Source organism: Eumetopias jubatus, unplaced genomic scaffold, assembly GCF_037043125.1.
Source record: "Eumetopias jubatus isolate StellerSeaLion01/CBP00866 unplaced genomic scaffold, mEumJub1_p1.0 scaffold_17, whole genome shotgun sequence".
NCBI lineage: Eukaryota > Metazoa > Chordata > Mammalia > Carnivora > Otariidae > Eumetopias > Eumetopias jubatus.
In genome coordinates this window covers 14471728-14497225 of record NW_028274823.1, presented here as the reverse complement: position 1 = coordinate 14497225, position 25498 = coordinate 14471728, and the positions used below count along the sequence as shown (strand labels likewise).

The 25498-nt window shown below is 42.1% G+C and overlaps 1 protein-coding gene across 1 annotated transcript in view; it reads right to left on the bottom strand.

Annotated features, from left to right (window-relative positions):
* The window catches only part of SHTN1 (shootin 1), a 102513-nt gene extending 79645 nt beyond the window's left edge, over nucleotides 1-22868 (bottom strand). Inside the window, exons 1-2 of the mRNA XM_028121747.2 lie at nucleotides 22681-22868; nucleotides 9556-9608 (exon numbers count right to left, since the gene is read on the bottom strand). Of these exons, the coding sequence (XP_027977548.1) occupies nucleotides 9556-9608; nucleotides 22681-22738 (111 nt within the window). The 5' untranslated portion in view covers nucleotides 22739-22868. The remainder of the gene's footprint in view (nucleotides 1-9555; nucleotides 9609-22680) is intronic.
* Between the last annotated feature and the right edge of the window lie 2630 nt (nucleotides 22869-25498).

Genomic DNA, 25498 nt, shown 5'->3' with positions numbered 1-25498 from the left:
GGCAAAAAATAACAAAAAGTAGCACCCTTTCCATAATCTCCACTTACCCTGACATTAAAAAAAAAAAAAACTGAACGTTTTACATTATAATCCAACCCCATACAATTTACTCGTACCCTATATAATATTTTGATAATAATTTTGGTTGATAAAAGGTGATAAGTAAATAAGAAATACACAGATGTTTTATGACAAAGAAGTAAACAATTCTGCTTGAGAAAAAGTTGGAGAAGACTTAAAAAAAAAAATAAGGGACATTTAAGCCAAGCATTAACAGCTAATAAGACTTTGTCACATGGTCTAGGGTAGGATCATTAGCTTTTTGTCCCTTTCCCATCCCACCTCCAAACCCCAGACATTCACTTACAATAGTATAATTTATCATTTGTCCACGTGCCTATGTCCCTCATTAGAGTGGTTTTACTCAAGAGTGGGACCTTCATCAATTTTTCTTTGTACTCCAGTACTCAAAAGGCATTCAGCAAATGGTCTTCCCTTCAAAAAAGCTTTCCTTATAAATTCAAACAGACTTTGATTCCATCCTCAAAGACAATGAGAAAAACCAGAAAATGATCAACATTACATTTTTCTTAAATAGGGATAACTGCAAAGGAAAAGATCATTGACACATTGGCCCACCCTTCCAAGTCTACTCCTCCCCCTGGCACACGTATATTAGAATCTGCATGCGCATGCACTCACACACGTGATGTTTCTGACATCAGACTGATTTCATATTTAAGTTTCGGTTTTTAAGTACAAACCTACAGATGGTCAAGACAAGTCCTGAGTCTGATAATCTGCTATGGAAAATTCATGAGCTAACAACAAAGAACGAAGAATAACACCAAGACCTTGGTGGAAAAAGTCAATCAGCTCCCATGAGTTTACCAGCTTCAAAAAGAACATCTGTGGTCAGAAGACCCGTGTATGAATCTCGACTCTGTGAAGCCCCGAGGTTCTGTTCTCTGTGCACTAGAGCCGACACGGGGCTATCTGGAGCATCAGAAGAGGAACATAAGTGAGTGTATGTGACCCATGGTAGCTTCTTAATAATAAACACAGCCCCTTAAGCATAAACTCATGTCCTACCACTTGTCTCACCAGAGGAGATTCCAAACAGAGCATCAAAAGCTCTTATCCAGAGAAATCAAACCCTTTGTCTCTTCTTATTGATCAGGTTCATCATCTAGCAACAAAGATAGACTTAATGTGGACGTGTAGAAGGGAGAGAGAACGTGCAGTGAATTTATTCTGGTCCCTTCCACTCATGCAAAATTCCCCCAGATCAAATTAACTATGGCAAAACGACCTCTACTTTAGATTCACTTTAGATCCTGACTAATTTTAAACTCTGGTTTCGGGCTACAAGGGAAGGATGGCCATGTATATTTGCAGATATGGCCTGGACAAAGCTCACTTGGCCAGGCACAAGGAAGTGCTTTGCCAGAGAAAATAGTGTTCTCCGTTTACTACCTCCAGAACTAAAGCTGCTTTTACTCATTCTATGCTGTATAAAAGGCTTTTATTATATACTTCCATCCTTTGTAATATAGCCGCCCCCTTTTTTGGGAAAAAATCTGCAATAGTAAGCCTGTTAGTCCTTTAACAGAAGATAAACAGAATGCAGTGAACTTAACACCACTCTATTTTGTTTTACCCAACCACAGCATTCCATACTGAATTCATTTCTTTTCTCCCCATTTCTGTTAACAGTTATTTTTAAAGAATTAGCATAGAAGAAGGTCAGTAATGCATACAGATGTTACAGAAGTATTAGGCCATATTCCATGTAGAGAAACATGTAAATAGTTAATGGGCAAAAGTAATTTATAGTCCTCCTTTTGCCAAATGCATTTTACCTATAATTCCACTTGTGTAACAGATGGTTCACTTAAGAACCTCACTGCAGAAAGTGGCTCTCAGTTTAATAACCATCAACACCACCAGCAACAGATGTTTATAGAACAAACATGACTCTGTGAAGCCCCGAGGTTCTGTTCGCTGTGCACTATTTTTAGGGCAATGTGAGGTCTATACGTAAGGAAGAATTAGAGGAGGGAAGAAAGAAAAAAAAATTTACTCTTCTGCCTCTCATGTTTCTCATATTCTTCTATATCCTTCCTTCATCACATGAAGACACTTGTTTGCTTTCTCCCCTTCTATCTTCTCCTTCTCGGTTAAGTCAAAGAGTTCTCCTGAATTAACCCTTCCAACTTGTCTCGCTCTTTCCTCCTAGGCCAGGACACCTACAGAAAAGACTCAACTGGTATCTTCTTGGCTCTCTTTCCTAGAGCTGGAAGATGGTTGTGCATCTGGGCAAAGAGGTTCAAGCTAACTGGCCTGAGCATCCCCCACTGGGTCCACTCTGAGGTTATGGGGCATCAGGGAACCAGGATCTAATCCCAAACTCCCCGCTTGTTGGCATCCTCAGGACATCTATGATTTGGGGTCATTACTGTGTTAGAATTAGGAATCTTGTCAAACTATTTTTCTGGGACTTTCTTACCACATTAGAGATGCATGTACCAACCACTTTTTATCACAGAGATCTTCATCATCCCCACCTACTTACCATTCCCTAAATCACCTGATGGAAAGAAGAGAAGAAACTGAAAGATTTCACAGAACATCAAGGATTTATTTGCAAATGAGCAAAGGAGCCTTAAAACTGGGTGAAAAAAGTCTGTTTGTGGGGGCGGACCAAGATGGCGGAGGAGTAGGAGACCTGGATTTTGTCTGGTCTCAGGAATTCAGCTGAATAGGAATCAAACCATTCTGAACACCTACAAACTCAGCAGGAGATCGAAGAGGAGAGTAGCAACAACTCTCTGAACAGAGAAGTGACCACTTTCTGGAAGGTAGGACGTGCGGAGAAGTGAATCCGAGGCGATATTCAGGAGGAGAGATGGCAGGGGAGGGGCCTCCGACGGCCGCTTCTGGCAAGTGCTAGAGCCGCGGAGCACAAAATCGGAATTTTTAGAAGTTGGCTCCGCGGAGAGGTGTCACTCCAGTGCCTAAGCTAGGGGTGGAAACCTCATGAGACAGTGTGGTCCCAGGACCCTCGGGGTCACAGAAAGACCGGGGGTGCCTGAGTTAGGCAGAGCTCCAGGGTATCAGAGCAGGGAAGCCAGTTGCAGAAACAGAGCCGAGGCACGGGCTCTCAGCTCGGGGTTGCCATAAACTGTGATCAGTGTGACAGTCGGGCCACTGCTCCTCCAGCAGGGACCCAATGAGTGGCAGATCCGGGGAGACTCCCCTTCCTCCCCCCGGGGAGGAGCGGTGCGGAGGGATCTGCTGGGTTTGGAGACTCTACACGGGGTCGGGTGCCAGAGACAGAAACGCTCGGTCACAGGCCGGGCGAGCACAGAGTGCGGCCGGAGACCGGGGAGGCGGGAGTGACTGCTTTTCTCTGGGGGCGCACTGAGGAGCGGGGCCCCGAGTTCTCAGCTCCTCCAAGTGGAGATTGGGAGGCCACCATTTTCACCCTGGTCCTCCAAAGCTGTACCAGAGCTTGCACAGAACAAAAGCTCCTGAGAGCAAAACCCAGCAGCTTGCTTAGCCCGGACCGACAAGGGCGGGGCAATTCCGCCTCCGGCAAAGACATTTGGGAACCACGGCAACAGGCCCCGCCCCCAGATCAGCACGACCAGCCAGCAAGCCAAGACCAAGTTTACCGATCAAGGAGAACGGGAGAACTCCAGCGCTAGGGGAATACTGCACATAGAATTCATGGCTTTTTTTTACCATGATTCATTAGTTTTTCAAAGTTAATTTTTTTAACTGTTTTTTTAATTTTTCGTTTTCCCTTTTTCAACCATCTTATGAATCCCTTTTTTTAAAAAAACATTTTTTATTTTTCATTTTTAGAGTCAAATTTTATCCCTTCATAGTACTTACCCTTATTTTTGGCATATATATATAAGTTGTTCTCTCTTTAAAATTTTGAGATACAGTTTCTTCTAAAAGATCAAAATATACCCTAAATCACTAGTGTATGGCTTTGTTCTAGTCTCCTGCCTGATCACATTCTCTCCTTTTTTTCTTTTTTAAATCTTCTTTCTTTTTTCAAACAACTTCTTATCAATTCCTTTTATAAAATCTTCTATAATTTTGAACTTTACAGTCATCTTCCATCCCTTCATTGTATCAACCATATATAAGTCTTTCTTCCTCTAAAATTTTAGGAGGCACTTTTTTCTAACAGACCAAAATACGCCCCAAATCTAGTGTGTGGCACTGATCTATGCACTAGCCTGATCATATTTGATCACATTCTGGTTTTCTTTTTTGTATTGTTCTGTTTTTGTTTTTATCTTTTTCTTTTTTTTTTCTTTTTCTTTCTTTTCTCTTTCTTTCCCTTTCTTTTCCCCTGGTTTCAGGTCTTTTCTGATTTGTATAGAGTATATTTGCTGGGGACGTTGTTATCCTGTTAGCATTTTGTTCTCTCATTCATCTATTCTCCTCTGGACAAAATGATAAAACGAAAAAAATCACCTCAGCAAAAAGAACAAGAGGTAGTACCGTCTGCCAGGGACCTACTCAATATGGACATTAGTATGATGTCGGACCTAGAGTTCAGAATCATGACTTTAAAGAAACTAGCTGGGCTTGAAAAAAGCATGGAAGTTATTAGAGAATCCCTTTCTGGAGAAATAAAAGAACTAAAATCTAACCAAGTCAAAATCAAAAAGGCTATTAATGAGGTGCAACCAAAAATGGGGGAACTAACTGGTAGGATAAATGAGGCAGAAGAGAGAATCAGCGATATAGAAGACCAAATGATGGAAAATAAAGAGGCTGAGAAAAAGAGAGAGAAACAACTACAGGATCACGAGGGCAGAATTCCAGAGATAAGCGATACCATAAGATGAAACAACATTAGAGTAACTGGGATCCCAGAAGAAGAAGAAAGAGAGAGAGGGGCAGAAGGTATACTGGAGCAAATTATAGCAGAGAACTTCCCTAACGTGGGGAAGGAAACAGGCATCAAAATCCAGGAGGCACAGAGAACCCACCTCAAAATCAATAAAAATAGGCCAACACCCCGACATCTAATAGTAAAACTTAAGAGTCTCAGAGACAAAGAGAAAATACTGAAAGCAGCTCGGGAGACGAGATCTGTAACCTACAATGGTAGAAATATTAGATTGGCAACAGACCTATCCACAGAGACCTGGCAGGCCAGAAAGGACTGCATGATATCTTCAGAGCACTAAACGAGAAAAATATGCAGCCAAGAAGACTATATCCAGCTAGGCTCTCATTGAAAATAGAATGAGATAAAAAGCTTCCAGGACAAACAAAAACTAAATGAATTTGCAAACACGAAACCAGCCCTACAAGAAATACTGAAAGGGGTCCTCTAAGCAAAGAAAGAGCCTAAAAGCAGCATAGACCAGAAAGGAACACAGACAATATACGGTAACAGTCACCTTCCAGGCAATACAATGGCACTAAATTCATATCTTTCAATAGTTACCCTGAATGTAAATGGGCTAAATGCCCCAATCAAAAGACACAGGCTATCAGATTGGTTTAAAAAACAAGACCCATCGATATGCTGTCTGCAAGAGACTCATTTTAGACCCAAAGACACCCCCACATTGAAAGTGAGGGGGTGGAAAACCATTTACCATGCTAATGGACACCAAAAGAAAGCTGGGGTGGCAATCCTTGTATCAGACAAATTAGATTTTAAAACAAGGACTGTAATAAGAGATGAGGAAGGAAACTATATCCTACTTAAAGGGTCTATCCAACAAGAAGATCTAACAATTGTAAATATCTATGCCCCTAACATGGGAGCAGCCAATTATATAAGGCAATTAATAACAAAAGCGAAGGAACACATTGACAACAATACAATAATGGGGGGGGGGCCTTTAACACCCCCCTGAGTGAAATGAACAGATCATCTAAGCAAAAGATCAACAAGGACATAAAGACTTTAAATGACACACTGGACCAAATGGACTTCACAGACATATTCAGAACATTCCATCCCAAAGCAACAGAATACACATTCTTCTCTAGTGCCCATGGAACATTCTCCAGAATCGATCACATCCTAGGTCACAAATCAGGTCTCAACTGGTACCAAAAGATTGGGATTATTCCCTGCATATTTTCAGACCACAATGCTTTGAAACTAAATTAGGTATTAGAAGTCCTAGCCACAGCAATCAGACAACCAAAAGAAATCAAAGGCATCCAAATTGGCAAAGAGGAAGTCAAACTCTCACTCTTTGCAGATGATATGATACTGTATGTGGAAAACCCAAAAGACTCCACCGCAAAACTGCTAGAACTCATACAGGAATTCAGTAAAGTGGCAGGATAGAAAATCAATGCACAGAAATCAGTGGCATTCCTATACACCAACAACAAGACAGAAGAGAGACAAATCAAGGAGTCGATCCCATTACAATTGCACCCAAAACCATAAGATACCTAGGAATAAATTTAACCAAAGAGGCAAAGGATCTGTACTCAGAAAACTATAAAATACTCATGAAAGAAATTGAAGAAGACACAAAGAAATGGAAAAACGTTCCATGCTCATGGATTGGAAGAACAAACATTGTGAAGATGTCAATGCTTCCTAGAGCAATCTACACATTCAATGCAATCCCCATCAAAATACTTTTTTCAAAGAAATGGAACAAATAATCCTAAAATTTGTATGGAACCAGAAGAGAACCCGAATAGCCAGAGGAATATTGAAAAAGAAAAGCAAAGCTGGCGGCATCACAATTCCAGACTTCCAGCTCTATTACAAAGCTGTCATCATCAAGACAGTATGGTACTGGCACAAAAACAGACACATAGATCAATGGAACAGAATAGAGAGCCCAGAAATGGACCCTCAACTCTATGGTCAACTAATCTCTGACAAAGCAGGAAAGAATGTCCACTGGAGAAAAGACAGTCTCTTCAACAAATGTGTTGGGAAAATTGGACAGCCACATGCAGAAGAATGAAACTGGACCATTTCCTTACACCACACACAAAAATGGACTCCAAATGGTTGAAAGACCTAAATGTGAGACAGGAGTCCATCCAAATCCTAAAGGAGAACACAGGTAGCAACCTCTTCAACCTCAGCCGCAGCAAGTTCTTCCTAGAAACATCGCCAAAGGCAAGGGAAGCAAGGGCAAAAATGAACTATTGGAATTTCATCAAGATAAAAAGCTTTTGCACAGCAAAAGAAACAGTCCACAAAACCAAAAGACAACCGACAGAATGGGAGAAAATATTTGCAAATGACATATCAGATAAAGGGCTAGTATCCAAAATCTATAAAGAACTTATCAAACTCAACACCCAAAGAACAAATAATCCAATCAAGAAATGGGCAGAAGACATGAACAGACATTTTTCCAAAGAAGACGTCCAAATGGCCAACAGACACATGAAAAAGTGCTCAACATCGCTCGGCATCAGGGAAATCCAAATCAAAACCTCAGTGAGATACCACCTCACACGAGTCAGAATGGCTAAAATTAACAAGTCAGGAAACGACAGATGTTGGCGAGGATGTGGAGAAAGGGGAACCCTCCTACACTGTCGGTGGGAATGCAAGCTGGTGCAACCACTCTGGAAAACAGTATGGAGGTTCCTCAAACAGTTGAAAATAGGGCTACCATACGATCCAGCAATTGCACTACTGGGTATTAACCCCAAAGATACAAATGTAGGGATCTGAAGGGGTACGTGCACCCCAATGTTTATAGCAGCAGTGTTCACAATAGCCAAACTGTGGAAAGAGCCAAGATGTCCATCGACAGATGAATGGGTAAAGAGGAGGTGGTATATATACACAATGGAATATTATGCAGCCATCAAAAGGAATGAGATCTTGCCATTTGCAACGACGTGGATGGAAGTGGAGGGTGTTATGCTGAGTGAAATAAGTCAATCAGAGAAAGACATGTATCATATGACCTCACTGATATGAGGAATTCTTAATCTCAGGAAACAAACTGAGGGTTGCTGGAGTGGTGGAGGGTGGGAGGGATGGGGTGGCTGGGTGATAGACATTGGGGAGGGTATGTGCTATGGTGAGCGCTGTGAATTGTGCAAGACTGTTGAATCACAGACCTGTACCTCTGAAACAAATAATGCAACATATGTTAAGAAAAAAGAAAAAGAAGAAGATAGCAGGAGGGGAAGAATGAAGGGGAGTAAGTCGGAGGGGGAGAGGAACCATGAGAGATGATGGACTCTGAAAAAGAAACTGAGGGTTCTAGAGGGGAGGGGGGAGGGGGGATGGCTTAGCCTGGTGATGGGTATTAAAGAGGGCACATTCTGTGTGGAGCACTGGGTGTTATGCACAAACAATGAATCATGGAACACTACAGCAAGAACTAATGATGTAATGTATGGTGATTAACATAACAATAAAAAATGTTTAAAAAACTGGGTGAAAAATAATAGTCTCAAAATCCATTTTTATATAACTAGAGTTCATACCATTAATATCACCAACCATGTTACAGCTAATATAGGCAGCCAATTAATATGAGTGAAAAACTTAAATATGATGTTCAAGAACCCAATAAATAGCCTCAAATATGCCAAAGGTTTTACAAATATTCGGCTCACTGCCCATTTTCATTATAGATCTTACTCTCAAATTTTAAATACAAGGTCTCATAATTTATAGCCATGATGACCATCTGCTTCAATAACTACAAAGGACATATTTTATTAATTTCCCACCATGGACATTACGTTTTGAAATATTTAGTCTATCAAGGTAATTTCTAAACACAAATTTTGTTTCTATCTAAAAGCAATAATGGACAGCTCTGCTCTCTCTCTCTCTGTCTCCTACTTTTCAGTTCAATTCAGCACTCTCTTCTTTTTTTAACTTAGAACCCCTTCTGCCCCTCCCTGAATTTGCAGGGGGGGGGAAGATACATAAACAAATATTCACAAATCTTAGATGGACATGTGCAGAGACAAAAAGGTAAGTAGTTTAAAAAGGTAAGTAGAATTCAATGATTTCAGTTTAAAAATAAAACTGCCAGGGCCCCTGAAAACATGCACCAGGCGTTACCATCTTCATAGTGGGTGATTTTCCAACCTCCAGTATATTATTCATATACTTAAGAGGATGTGAACATAAAAAAGGTTTATGAAAGAAGATGGGCTAGACACCAATGACTAATGGCAAAGAGTTCTCTCCAAAATCTACTCTGTCTTAAGCCCCAAAGATAAGTGTCTTCCCTTCAATTCCATCACTAGAATCCCAAATCTGGTTGTCAGGGAAAAAGTACAATTCTTGGGGGCCTGAGTTGCTTGGCCTGGTGCCTTGCTGCACATTTAGCTGAGTAGTTAATCTCCCAGAGCAGTGCCTACTGTGGCATTCCTGCTATTCTTTACCATCTGGAGCCTGGAGTTGATATTAGCTTGAACCACACATGGAGGAGAAAAGAAAAAAGAAAAAAACTCTCATTCGCATTTAACTGAAATTGGTGGCAGAACAATGCACCATGCCGTCCAGGCTTTCACACATGTAAGAAAGGAAAGAAAGCGTAAAGTACAAACCTTCTCCTTTGTTTTCTGGTTCTCTGCTCTGAGGTCTTCATATTCGCCTATGGCTAAAAGAAAAAAAAAAAAGGAAAGCAACGTTATAACACCATCAAAAGTTTACTGTAGGAAAACCCAGAATCCAACTACTCATCTCTATTGTCCCTTTGGTATGTTGGTGGTGGGGTAGAAAAGAGGCCACAGAAGAAGGGCTTCTGCTTTTAAGAGTAAGAAAGAAAAAGAGACCACCAAGCCAAATTTCCAATTCTCCCTGGGTCACAGAAAGACCTCAGAGCCATAAGTGACCTATGACAAGTCACTTCTCCTTGGTGCTCAGCACTTGGGTCCCGTGAAAGGAGACAGGTGGATGCTCCCTGACGTTCCTTCTAGCACCGTTAGTCTGTGGTGCTATAACCAGAGGTTTATTTTTAAATCAGCCTCCAGAAAATAATGTCAGCTTACACATTCAGTTCAGTGTCACACATCTGCTTTATCCACAGAGCAAAAAGTTTACACTATGAGCATTCAGCTAAGAACAACTACTTTCAGGCATTGCAAGATCATCCACCACCAAGCCACGACCGGATACCAGCCAGATTCATTTCACTAAGTTGGAAAAATATGTGAACTGTCTGGAAATATTTCCAACTATGTGAAAAAACAGCAACTTATTATTTAAAACCCTCTATTGCCAGAAAGTGTAGCCTGAACACCCACATTCATCTCTTAGCCAAAGCACCACTCTTAGATAGCCTCACCGTTGAGAATATGATGTTTACAGCATATGATGGGAAGAAAGAGCATGATCCAGCATTAAGAATGGAGCAGAATGTGTAAGGTGGGCCTACTCCCAGACCAGCACCTTGACTGGCACCATAGAGCCAGGCCATTATTAGATTGGATTTTTATACTTGTACCTATAAAAAAACGTAATTGGGATTTATCTACAAAAAGCTCAGTTTTTTTCTTAAAAAAAGAAAAGACAAATAGAGTTTCCTATTTCCATCAATAACTAGATGATAGAAAAAAAGAATCTAAAACCAGTGGCTTCAAGAACATCCCAGATAATCTGGTTATTAATTCTAGAAGTGTAGGATTCTAACCACTGGAACAGAGAAAAACCCAAAAACAAACAATGCACATGGTGAAGTATATCATTTGTGTCCTCCAACAGTGATCCAAAGGATTTAGAATAGCTACGGTGATTGTAGAACCACAACCTTTAAATCCAACCAAATGAACAAATATTTATGGGATTACACCACCAATGCCCATAGGTTTTACTGGCACTCTCTGACCATCTAAATAAGAGTTAATGGACAATTTTATTGAAGCCACACCCAAAAAGAATTCTTGAAAATGAGACAGCCAATAAAATAGCTGAATGTATACAGGTAAAGATAGAGCCTTTTTAAAAATAATTATATTTTCAACAGAAAACATTTGAGTGACCACACGATGAAGTCTTATGCACACCAGCTCCTCATCAGCCACCACCACACAAAGCCCAATCAATGGGTATAAAGCCAATTGTCCTTGGTTATGAAAAAAAAAAAATCAATAAAATGACCCCCTCCTTTTTTAACAGAAAGAAACAAAACTAAGAGATTCTAAAAATATACACTTATGCACTGGGTAGTCTATGGTCATGGTCCTAAGTCTTATTACTATATCTAATATTCTTTCAAAAAATAAATATATATTTTACTGAGAGACTTTAGTTTACTTGACATTTAAAAGTAAAAAAAATAAAAATAAAAAAATAAAAGTATCTGTAGATGAAGTTGAAAAATCAAGATTGACTTACCACTCTATTCTTGATGACCTATTTTACAGACGAACAAACAATAAAGGCTTATAAAACCACGATCTCATATTGACATTAAGAAAATGTTTTTCTATTTAAAACATTAGATAACACCTTTGAAGCTTTTTAAAAATACCGATACTATTCTTCCATTATATTGCCAATAAAATCCAGATGAAACATTGCAGACTCTGAACTATAGGGTCTTCATGAAAAGCATTAATTAAGAACCCTTCACCTATCATGCCTTAATGGAAACCACAGACAGTGTGCTTTCTTGTGACTCTGTGCAACTTAAAAAAATAAAGCCAGGTAAAGGGAACGGAGAGGAAAAGTATGGGCAGAATTCCCAGTGGGAATGTAGCACCTGGGGAACAGGGCATAAATGGAAAGAAAAACATATATTCATATTTTTTTCACTGAAGTTAGAAAACCAAACTCGCTGTCCTAAACAAGATTTACACACACACACACACACACACACACACACACACACACACACACACACACACCATAGTGAATAAACATGTAACCCCATCCTCAGGAAAACTGGCAAAAACTGAAGTGACCTATAGTATTCAGCTACTTCTTTTTTGGCAATGCTAAAGGGTCACAGAGAAAGCCTTCTTCTTGTTTCAGAAGTGGCTCAGAGTTTGGAAATTTTTTAAGTGAGTCACACAACTCAAGTGATTGGATGATACAGATCCTCCAAATCTTGAAGTAACCAATGCAAAAGTAAAGATGAACTGGACCAACGCTCTACCACATGAAAGATACCCACGGCTTGGGAAGACTTCATCTCCTGGGTTTCAGGTACAGAGGATTTCAATGTACGGTAAGGTCACATCGCACAGTAATTAAAAAGTGCAACCAAGGGACTTTGGTGTAGTTGGTTAACCTCTCTAAATCACAGATTCCTCCTCTGGAAAATAAGGACGAAAATTATACGTCTTTCACATGGTATGGTGATTAAGAGTAAGCTAACATGTAAGGTGTAAGAGTGCTTAGGTATGTTATGTGTTCAATACATGTTAGCCATGCTTGTTGTTACTGATACAGCAAAGTACATCAGATCTTGTGTGCATGGTAAGAGATCAGGCTGCTCCCTAATGCCCTCAGTACATGGCCTGAAAGCTGGTAGAGCAGAAAATCTCCGAAACCCTACTACTGCTACCCAAATAAAAGGAGAAAGAGGGCCAACAATCAGTTGTAGTGTGTTGTAGTTTAAAAAAAAAAAAAAAACAGCAAGGAAGTGGAAGCATATCTGGGAGCTGTACTTTTCAATCCTGGCTGCACATCGGAATCACCTGGGGAGCTTTTAAATTATACAGATGTCTAGCCCCCTCGCAGCCCACCCCACCCCAAGATTCTAATTTAACTAGTCTAGGGTGGACCTTGGGCACCATATTTGTTTGAGAAGTGAACACCCCAGGCGATTCTAATGTGCAGCCAGGGAGGGGAATCACTCCGTAAGGGTACAGAATGGAAGAAAAAGGGAGATGTGGAGAAAACAAGGAGAATATCAGGCAGAGCACGTGTTTCAAGAATCATGCTGGTTTTCCATTTTCCAACTCCCTAATGCCAAGAAAGGGAGCTTTCTTTCCAAGCTGCAAATCATGACATAGTCAGCCCAGAAATCAGATGAGTAGACTTGGTCGTTTCAGAAGCATGGCACTTAAAGTTCATCAACACAGGCAATAACACCTCTGGCTGGGATGAGTCACCATCACGGTTTGCCCGGGACTTTCCCAGTTACAGACTAAAGAAGAAGAGAGCCCAGTGCCCTTGGACACCTCTCAGTCCTGAGCAGGTTAATCGCCCTATCCCAAGGATAAGCACCACATCAGTACTTCCCAACTAATACCTTCTAGACCTGCACTGTCGAATACGGAGGCGCTAGCTACAGGTAGCTAACTTACATGTAAATTAATTAAAATTAAAGAAAATTTAAAATTTCGTTCTTCAGTTGCACTAGCCGTACTTCCAGTGTTCCACAGCTACGTGTGGCTAGGGACTCCCGGAGCAGACAGCGGACAAAGAACATTTCCATCACCGCGGGAAGTTCTGCTAGGCAGTACTATTCTGCACATCTCTATCCAGCCAGCCTCCAAGCACCTCAAACTCAACATGTTAGAAAGTGAACTCATCAAACTCCTTTCCACCCAAACCTCCTCCTTCCCATATGCATGATGTCCTTCTGGGGTCATCACCAACCTGGTCCTCAAGCTAGTACCTCAGGATCATCCTTGATTCCCCTCTTTCTCCCACCTTCCAAAGAACTATCAAACTGCTCCCATCTCTTAGAACGTCTCCCCAGTCTGCCCTTCCTCTACAGTATGTCTGCCCTAATTCTAATCTTCAATAATGGTAAAGTCCTCTCATGTAGCCTCTAGCCTCCCTCCATCCCAAGTTCACTCTTCACAAAAGAGATGGTTAGCACAGTAATAAGGCAGCCTGGTTACATCATTCTGGTAGCCCACCGAGATGTTACTTCACAACCTGGGACACCCATCCCCACCCCTGCCATTCAGCCTTAGAGACCATCACTCAGTCCATCATACCTCTAAGACCGTTCACACCCAGGTGCCTTTATAAACATTTTTCCCTTCACCTCCCCATCTTCCCTACCTCCTCCTTGACAATGCAATTCAACTGTCATTTCCTGTAAGAAACCTTCCCCACATACCTAAGGCAAAAATCAACATTTATATTTCTAATATACTACCAGAGTACCCTGTTCATCTATCTCTACTAGAGCATCAACGTGTAACATTATAAACTACCTGAGCACAAGTCTGTTTTCTCGTCTTCTCTCCCATCTGATTCACTGCTATAGATCTTATACCCGGCAGAATACGAAGCAGAGTTGGTACCTATGTTGACTGAATGGCTGATTCATATAAATCTGTGATGTGGAGCAATTAAGCCAAATATCAACAACCCCATTTTAAAAATGAAGATACAAATACATAGAGAAGTCAAATTCCACAGTAAGAAATATTGGAGGCAGGACCAGTCTACTGATTTCCAAAGTCATTCGTGTAAAAAAACATTACTGGGCATTACTGTGAGCAGTGTGCTAAAACACTGGACCAGAAACAATCCTCTAGGGTGAGGACTATGTCTTTATACATACAGCTACCAACATGTAGCACAATGCTTGACGTATAGCAGGCACTGGATAAATGTGTGTTAAATTAAGGAAGAAGGAAGAATGGATCTAGGTCTTCCCATGAACAAATCATGAAAGAGCATGTACTGTCCTCCCCATATTAAAAGGGTCTCTTACATCACGTGTTACAAGATACTTAATAAAAGTGAAGCTTTAAATAGCCATCAAATATAACCAGAAAAACACTGCCTCATAAGATCTTCTAATGTAGATTCTCATCCATTAAGTCTGCATCTTTGAGACTCATGTAGCCTTGAAACACCTCTTACTAATGGGGAACGAGGACATGAGTCATAAGAGATAATGTTCAATTAGGACATTATTCCCTTCTGCACATATGACAATGGGTCCTCTTTTAGAGCCAGAGCAGAAAGAGAAGTCATTTATACCTCCCTTGTTAATTAAAGCATTAGAAAAGCCAGAAAAAAAAAAACACTACTGGAAAACGTGATCAAAAAACAAAGATGACAGATTTCACATCTGAAAAGAAATGATGGCAAACCTGAAATTTACACATTACTTGGTAGAACACACAGTTCGGTGCTAATGAATTAATGATGCTTAAGAAGTACTCCCAACGAACTATAGGAATGACTTCAAATTAACCCACAGAAAGGAAGGAAATGGAGCATGTTGATAAAATTGTATAAGTCTGGTTTCCAGTCGGGCATGGAGCTTTTCTGTCACCACTCCTGTCCTCCTAACAACAGAAAAGTGGAACAAACTGAAAATCAACAATTCTTCTTCGATCCACCAGAGAACTGAGGTCACAGGGCAAACTGCTATTCCAGAATTAGAGAGACAAGCAAGATACAGACAATAATGACTTCCTGAAGCAGAAGGCAAGGTGTGGAACCCACTCGGCAACCAGCGCCAAGAGAGGGAAATCTAAACTGTCGATGGCGAATTGCTGAAGGCTCAGTTCTAACAAGTTTGAGAGTTAAAAACTCCAATGGGTGGGCCAGTCTTAGGAGGGTCCCAACCTTTAGGGAGTTTTATCTCCAGGAGCGCTACCACAGCCTCAGAGGAAGTATCAGAAGAAATTTCCCTACTGCTTCAGGCAGGGGAAGGGGGTGAGGAGCCATGCTGAAATATGCCCAGAGCTTCTGTTCTTCGTTGCAAGGCCGGCCCTCGGGAGAAATTATTTCTCTAGAGCCTGACAGACTTGGCAGAAGGTAATAGCCAACTCCAAGGCCCCTCTAGCCTTCCTGTCTCAACTAAGCAGGAAACACCAAAACAGAGAAGCACAGATGAAAGTCACAGCCCAGGGGCACAGGCTCACCAAGAGACAGAGATCACATCACAGGACCATGGGAGGCTTCCTCTCCCCCATACCTTACCCCCCATGGATGTTTATAGCAGCGTTATGCACCATTGCCAAAACCTGGAGGCAACCATCATGTTCATCAACAGGTGAATGGATAAACAAAATGTGGTACATACATGATACTGAGTATTCTTCAGTGATACAAAGAAATAAATGCACTATCAAGCCACAAAAAGACATGGGGGACCCATACGTGCATATTGCTAAGTGAAAGAAGTCAATATAAAAATGCTACATACCGAGTAATTCCAACTCTATGACACTGTGAAAAAAGCAAAACTACAGAGCCAGTAAAAAGATGAGTGATGCTGCCAGGAGTTCAGAGGTAAGGAGGGAGCAATGAACAAGTAGAGCAGAGGGAATTTTTGGAGCAGTGAAATTATTCTGTATGGTAATGTAATGGTGGGTACGAGTCATACATCTGTCAAAATCCATAGGATGTATATAACACAAAGAATGAGCCCCAATGTAAACTATGGACTTAATTAATAATAATGTATCAGTATGCCTCATCAATTCTAAGGAATGCACCACACTAACTCAAAGTGATAATAATAGAGAAAACAGAGAGTGGGGGAAGATGAGGGGCTATGTGGAAATTCTCTGTACTTTCTGCTCAGTTCTTCTGTAAACCTAAAACTGTGCCCCAAAAGTCTTATTTAAAACAAACGTATACACACACACACACACACACACACACACACACACACGTAACAGAATCATACTCTGATTTGTGCTACAGAGGATTTGAGATAGAATCAAGTAACTGAAAGGATCCTAATACATTACTGTTCTGTGGACATAAAAAAAATTTCAGAACTCATTTTAATATCTAATTTTTACCAGCATGGTAGACAGACAACAACAAAAGCCATGCTCCTTCTATGTTTTAAACCAAAACCTAGTTGTCTAAGAGAATAAAATCTACAGCCTGACCAAGTTTAGAATATTCCCGCTTTCTGGATCCACTTTTGAGAATTTTTCCCACAGCTGCACTTTCAGATAAACGTGTACAAGCATGTAAGCAACATTTTTATTTTAATAAACTTTAATTTTACAAACTTTAAATTTATAGCAAAATTGCAAGGATAATACAGACGGTTCCCATAAGCCCTGCACCCAGTTTCTTCTATTATTAACATCTTATATTAGTATGGTGCGTTTATTACAATCAATGGACCAATACTGACACATTATTATGAACTAAGGTCCACACTTTATTCATATCTCCTTAGTTTTTCCCTAATGTTCCGTTTTCCTTCCAGGATTCCACGCAGGTACCATGCTACATTTAGTTGTCAGGTCTCCTTAGACACCTCCTGGCTATGAGAGTTTCTCACTACATAGACATACATGTATCTATAAATATTTCTGTATGTAATCACCTGTATCTAAGCAAAACATGAATTCATACTGACGTCTCCAACTGTTATCTATTGCCCAAAGCATTATTTTTAATAGCAAAGACATAGAAACACAGAGGTGTCCATCCAGAGGACATTAACTACATTGTGGGAAAACTGTAGAGTAGAACACTATCCAACCAAGTTTTTTAAAGATTTTATTTATTTATTTATTTATCTGAGAGAGTATGTGAGCATGAGCAGGGGGGAGAGGCAGAGGGACAAGGAGACTCCCCTCTAAGTGGGAAGCGTGATGTGGGGCTTGATTGCAGGACCTGAGATCATGACCTGAGCAAAGTCAGACGCTTAACTGACTGAGCCACCCAAGTGCCCCTAACCAATCAATTTTTAAAGATTTAATTCTATATGTACTGATATGAATTCTGTAATATATATTCAGTGATAACTACATATGTACATACAAGTGCACAATTTTCTAAAGGAAATACAACAAAAAGTCAATTTTCTAAAGGAAATACAACAAAAAGTGTAACTCTGAGCAATGGAAAGGGGGTTAGAGCACGCATTATCAGTGGGTGACAATGCCTCAAAGAGGAATACAATCTCAGGTATTATAATGGTTTGCAACCTCCAAAGGATCACAGTATATAAAGGGATATACGGTATATCCGTGATATTAAAATTTCATGGGGAAGCCTGCTTCTCCCTCTCCCTCTGCCACTCCCCCTGCTTGTGCTTGCTCTCTGTCAAATAACTAAATAAAATCTTTAAAAAAAAATTTCATGGGGAGTAGGAACAATTAGGGGAAAAAATGTCTAAAAAGACTCCCTAAGAGAGTATAATGAAATAAAGATTAAGAAATGAGGGAACAGTTCATTGTACTTTTCACTTCCTATGCTTGTTTTCCTATGAGCATACGTTTATTTTTAAATTTAATTTAAAAAAGTCAGATTTATCTAGCCAATGGAAGTGTTAGATGAATCAGGAAATTCTGACTATCAGATGTAGTTCATCAGCCCATGCTGAGGGTCCATCTCATGGAGGGTTGCCCGGTTGGTGTCTCTTGGGCAGGAGCTCACAATCTTTAGGAGGAAGTTGCATTTTTAATCAGTATGTTGGTTTGCAACAAACACCAAGTGTCCCACAAAGCCTAAAATACTATCTGGCCATTTACAGGAAAAGTCAGCTGACTTCTAGTCTACAGTATATTCGCTTAAAAACATTTTTTGGCGTATTCATACAATGGAATACTGTTCAGCAATGCAAATAAATCAACTACAACTACACACAACAGTGCTGATAAATCTCACACATCATGAGTGAAAGAAGACAGAAACAAATACTGCATCCCGCACGATTCCATTTACTTATCTTTCAGAAACTGGCAAAACCTTGGTGACACAGATATTGGGGAAAGGCAGGCGATCGTGATTAGAGGGGTTATGAAGGGGTTTCTGGAGATGTTCTGATTCAAGTGTTGTTAGAAACATTTTTTTCAATAATTCCTTGAGATGTTCATTCACAGTTTGTACACTTTTCTCAACCTACAGTATACTTCGTTGTAAAAGCAAAACACTGCAAATGTCGATTTTACAAAAATATACCCAGATGAAGAAAGATATATTTACGAGGCTTCTTTTTATAAATAATAGGTAAGAAAGTGCATACGTACCCCGGTTTTTCAGAGATGGATGGCCCCCGAACCACACTTGGAAAAATAACGATGTAAAGCCAAGTTTGCACTTGACACCATGGCAACCATTTAATCCCAAACTGCTTTCTACTGACTGACTTTGTATGTATCCAAGACTGACAATGCTTCAGCTTTTCCTGACTGATAAGGTCACCAAGGTGGCCAATCATTTGGCCCCCTTTGTCAAAATAATGCTCTAGCTACTTTCTGGCCTCGCCGTCAAGGGAACACTGGGAGCCTCTTTAATTACTAACTCCGCTCTAAGAATAAGCCTGGCTAAACTTCCAAATGAACCTCAAGCACTATCTCTATAGTCTTGGGGAAAATGATAACCAACTCTAAAGATAAAAGGAGGTTACCTTGCTTCAAAACCCATCATCTCACCATAGGATAGTGTCTTCAGTGTGGTGGTTGTAGCTCTGGTCTCATGTGATAGCATCCTCACTGTTGGGTGGCAATCACTGCCTTCAAAACTTCCTCACCAAGTTCCAAATGACAGGCTATGACTACACTGACCAGTTCAGTGGACAGCTGTTGTCTGTGTCTGCCCAGCCTGCGTCCCCTCTTCTGGTAGTGGTGCGCCATGCTTTTTTGCACAACTATTCCAATCCATTGGTCTTTGTGGGAGCTGCCAATCAAGGTGCCCTGCCCTTCCTGGTCCAAAGGACTTAAACCCATGACCCAAACTAGGCCTCCTAGACACTCTTCCTGGAATTTACATGCCTACCACCATCTCTAGACTAGGAACTCCCCACCAGCAGGGACAAGGTTTTATTCATCACTCTATCTCTGATGCCTAGCACAGTGCCTGGCTATGAATATTCAATGCATGTGCAATGAATACATTACAAAGAAAATTATGTACCTTAAACAAATGCTGAGCTAAGTCGATCATTTCCCAGCAGCATTCTGGAGGGGGAGCAAATTGTATGATGTTTTGTAAGGGAAATGTCCACTTTAGTAGCTAGGAAATATGCATCGGAAATAGTACCCCAAGTTGCCATTTGTCAGTGCATTAAAGACATCAATCAGTCCAATAAAATAAAGCTCCGAAAAGGACAAAAAGAGAATTACCTCATTACCTCAACATCTGCTTGAACATAAGCAATCACACACTGGCTAATTTTTTTAAAGGGACATAATATAACTTTCTAGAAAGACATAATATAGCTAATTATACCATTCACGAGAAGGGAACATACAATGTTTTGAAGTAATTCAGATGTGGGTGTGATTTATAAGACATAGAGCTTAGGGAATGGTAAGTATAAATTAGAGATTGTTCATATTATGACAGACTCCGTCATTACATTTCACAACTTTTGTCAAAAGCAACCTTATTCACCACACCACTGAAGGCTTCACATTAGGGAAGGCTGCTGTCAGCTCTGCCATTCAGAGTAGATAGGAATCTTCTCTCTGAACACCCTCCTGGGGAATGGGTTCCAAGTTTTGACTGAAAATTCACTAAGGAAGAAATGAGATGAGGAAACCTCATGGCCAATAAACACACAGAAAGATTTCAAACCTCATGAGAACCAGGTAATACCATTTTTCTAAAGGTACTATTTTTGTTCATCGGACTGGCAAAAATTAAGAAACTTGTCAGACCGCCAAAATTAGTAAAGACTGCTGTTGGTCAACATTGACAAGTGTGGGGGAAAATGGGCACTGTGAGGGGAATGTGGACTGGTACAGCCATTTTGGGGGGCACTTTGGCGACGCCTGGCAAAACTTTATGGCTACTGGCCCTGTGATCCAACAATTACCTTTCTAAGAATCTAGCCTAAAAAAAAAAAAAAAAAAAAAATTGGTAATTGTACACATCTGTGTGACTATCTGATTCATGACTGTCTACTAGACAATAAACTTGGGGGGAGCACATACTGTCTGTCTGGTTTACTATCTCCACCCCTAGTGCCTACCACATGGGGTTCATGTATGGTAGATATCTGGCTAAGTATTTGTTAAAAGAATAAATGAATATGTTTTAGTCAGTGTTGAAAAAGGAAAAATAAAGTGTTCATCAATATTGGTTCTTCTTGTCCACATTTAACAGGAGTGGTGGAATTACTTTCAATGTTAACAGGTAGTATAAAAAATAAGTCATATACACCATCAGCTTACAAAATTAATTATCATACTGAGAGCCCAAACACCTAGTTGCCTGTCTTTCCACCTCAAATCCCTAGCTTCTGGGTTAGTCCCATGGGTCAAACAGCAATCAAATGCTCTTGAAATAAGTCAACTGTTATCACAGTCTATGATCCAATGACAAATAAATGCCCTGGTTTTGAGATGGGCTGAAAAAATCCCAACACTTGTGTAACCAGACTCAATACTTTAAAAAAGTGCACCTTTTAAGAAACACAAATTTCAAAGTCTGTTCTACTGCCTTTGATATGCCCATAATCAAGGAAATATATCCGCTAAAATTCCAATACCGTGGATAGTCTAGTTTAGGAAGGGAGTTGAAGGTACTGGGAAGGCAAAAGCCATTAACATTTATCCAACACTTTCTAAATGCTAGATACCACAAAGAAATGTGCTCTGTCCATTTCAGTGAGGTAATAATTTCCCCAAGGTAACAGGACTGGTAAACAATCGTGCTGAGATTTGTTTCCAGGAGTGTCAACTCCAGAGAAGTCCACACACCCCAGCAAATGGTATTTGTGGTTTCCAGGAGCAACAGGTCATAGTACCGGACAGGACCTTATAAAATCATCTGGTTCAGCCCGTCTTTAGTCAGGTAAGGCATGATAACCACAAGACCCATGGAAGGGAAGAGATTCTTCAAGGTCACCGAGTTGACAAGTTGAGCCAACAGAAGTGAAAGAGCAAGAGAACAGCAGGATTAGCCACAGAGCAGGACCTCTTCCACTCTGTGGCCATGTCACCAAGTGATTCAGAAAAGCACATGTTCCTACACATTTTTATTTCCTAATTCGGTGCAGTTCCCCTCTCTCTTGACCCATATTCTCAGGCCACCCTTGGCCAGGATAATAACAGTAATTTTAAATGGAAAGAGTGTCGAACTCACATTTGATCGCTAATTTGGCTTTGTTGAGAAGTGCAGTAAGAGATGAAAATGATTGATCAGAACAGTTCTTTAAGAGGAGGTAATCTCCAGTTACCTGGCAGCGTGGAAATGCAAGGACACGGCCTGGCAGTCCTGCAGGCCAGAGCCAAATCGGGTGTTGGCTCACTGACTAACAGACTGTTAAAAATGGTTAAGTGATAAAACACATCACGGCCTGGAATCTGGCTGGGGACGGAAAGAGGAACTAGACCCAAGCGGACTGAAAAGCAGGGAAGGCTGCGAAGCTGCGCGGCAGGCCTCCCGGCGCCACTGTCCAAGGGTGGGGCCGCGGCTGGCAAGCAGGGCCGGCGGGGCTGCCCAAATCGCCTCCTCCCGAGACATCTGGTGCACCCGCTTCTCCCGCGTGTGACGGGGTACCCTGGGCCCTCGTCCGCCCCAAATCTCGGTCCCTTCCCCCAGCCCGCGATCGCCAGCTCAAGCAACCTGCGGGGAGCGCTCCCCGCACTGCCGGGCCCCACGTCCCCGGCACCCGCACGTTACCCGCGGCCCCTGGCTCTCCGAGGCGCGCAGGGCGCGGAGGACGCTCCCACACCGGGGACGGGACTGCGGGGTGAGCTCGGCGGCCGCGACATGCCCCCGCCCCCGCCCGCCCGCCAGCCGCAGCCCAAACCCAGCGCGGGAGAGCCGTCCCCGCCCACGGGCCGCGGCGGCCCGCACCTGGCGGCCGCGCGCCCGCCTACCTTGCTCCTTCAGACTGGTGATGAGCTGCAGCTGCTTCTCCTCGTCCGAGCTGTTCATTTTGGCAGGTGGGGCCGGGAATAAAGGAAAGGAGGGAGAGGCGAGGGGTGCAGCGGGGGGAGGGGGACCAAAAGCAAGATGCCGATGGCGTGCGGCGGCACTACCCGGAAGTTGGGTCGGCTCCCGCTCCTCCTCCTCCTGGCGCCGAGCGCGCGAGTGAGATCATCCCCGCGCACCTACGCCGCGGCTGCACCTGCGGGCGACGCGGTGGCCGGGGGCGGGCCGCGCGGGCAGCCTGGGGCAGTAGGTGGGGCGGCGGGAGGAGCCGCAGCGGCCCGGGGGGTCCGCAGCCCGAGCCCCGCCTGCGGCGGCTGCAGTGCCTCGCCTTCCCCCTCCCCCGCGGAGGCCCGAGCCGAGGGATGCGCGAGGCGGCCTGGGGCGTGGGGCCCGCGGGTGTGCGCCCCGGCTCGCTTCTGCACCCCTCCTCCGCCCCACCCCCTGGCCCCCTGGACGAGCGATCCGGGGGTGGAAAGCCGGCGTTGGGGCTGCGGCGTCCCTGGCGACCGCACTTGGAGCGCTGCCGCGGGCCGCCCTTCGCGAGCCACCAAGGGAGAGCGGGGCGTGGTGGGCAGTAAACACCGAGGTTTTAACCCAGTTCTCAGGTGCCCTCAGGGGCAAGCTCAGTGCACACGTTTTGCGCCTTGGAAAGCCGGCAGGGACTGAAACGGGCCGGCCCGGTAAGTTAACGCCTCCAGAGCAAAGGAGGGCGTGGTAGTGAGTTGACAGTGCCCAGGGCCCCGGCGGCGCGGGGTTTGGAAGGTGGGAAGAACGTGGGCCCTGCAGCACGTGGGTCGCCGGGCCTAGCGGAGCGGCTGCTCTTCCCGGGCAGGACCTTGACCATGGGGCGGCTGCTCCTGCAGGCCGAATGTCCGAGGCAGCAGTGCTGGCGGAGGGAAACCCGCAATTTGTCCCACTTCACGGCCCTCTGCGCTGTTTAAATCCGGCTCTGGATTAGACCCTGACCAGAAGAGGTGTGGCAGGCCTGTCGGATTTCAAAATGGCTCTCCCCAAGCCCCAGTTGGCTGGTTAGTCTTTGGTCAAGCCTCCTGACGCCTTCAAACTTCATCTAAAGAATGGTAATAATACCATACCTACTCTCCAGGAAGATACAAAGCACCAAATCTAGAATTTGACATACTGTAGGTGTTCTTTTTTCTTTTTTACAATTAAGGTTACAGGTCAGGAAAAAGGGGTTGTGGATGCTAATTTTAGGCTAAAACAGGCACAGTTCTTTTGCCCTGATCATTAAGCATCCAAAATAAATCCAAAATGAATTAGACTCACCGCACATCTTGGTTTTTCTCACTAACAAGCCCCTACTGTGATTACTACATCAGCACAGGGCTTCTACTCAATACTCACTTGTAAATGTCCCCCTCCATTTACAAAGTGAGTCTCCTGTGAAAGGTGGGACAGGGGACTGGAATACCGGTAAATGCTGTAACTAGTATCTGTCTGATATTCCTACTAAATTCTAAGTCAAAACTAACTTTGAAAAAAATAATAGCTCTGCTTTCTCCTAAAAAGGTGATGTAATATTTTAGGATGGGTGATTTAGTGGCAGGATGATCTAAAAGAGCAGCACAGTATTTTTAAATTAGAGTGAATTAGAATTTTGAAAATTCAAAACTAGTTTTGATATGGGGTCTTATCCAAACCTTCCCCTAGTTTTTCATGAACTAGTTTAAGATTTGCGGATCAACTGTCATGAAGGTCCACAAGAGATTAACCAAAAGGCTTTTGCCCTGAGATTACCTCTGTTAATCCTCAGAGTTTAAAGAAGTGCCAGGAAACGTGAGACAATTCAGATTCAACTATGACAAAGTATGAATGATACGTGCTGCTGCCAGGGATTTTGTATAAAGAGAAATCATTTCTTTCCAGAAAAAAATCAAGAGATTTGGGCAACAAATCACAGCCACCTGGCTTTTTTGTAAGGCAGCCAGGAAACCTGTTAAACCTGACCAGTCACCCTGACTGCCAAAGGCCTCCTCCAAAACTAACTGATCAGAAATTTTTTCTCATACTCAACCAAATATCAGCACAGTGCCTATTAAATATTTGAGTTAGTTCGCAAAGTTCCATTATTTTAATGGCTGATTTAATCGTCTACTCCAATTATACAGTAATTAGGTATCGCTTTTGGAGTTTAAGAATGAATTAATTATCAAATCTATAATCAAATTGAGTGCTTTGGTCCCATGCTGAATCTGAAGCCCCTTGAAATCAATCCTGTTTACCTTCCTTGAAATTAAAATAGCCTCCTGAAATACAATATGTTATTATCTTCCGGACATGGAATGAATTATTAGGATGGCTGTTAGAGTCAATTATTGGGATTCAGATCTCCCATTACACTATGGTTTATTTATAGGATATGAATATTGATGGAAAAGATAGAAGTGATAATTAGTTTTTGTTCTGTTTAATAATGCACATAGGGATTTCTGTTACAGGCATCACAATGGAATTATTAATCTCCATATAACATGTAATTAAAAAGTATTTTTAAAATGTGCATACACACACACACACACACACACACACAGAGGGACAGAGAGAGGGAGAGGACAGACTTTAAAAAAAAAAATGAATTGGAAGGATATGTACCAAACTCAGGATAATGGCCCAAGCAGTGAGGAGTGGAGTGGGAGAGAGCAGTAGTCAAAAGGATATTCTCTTTAATGCTTATTTTCATTTTCAGAAAATTAAAGTAAATTCACATTATTTATGTAATCTTTTGAAGTATATAGATAAATC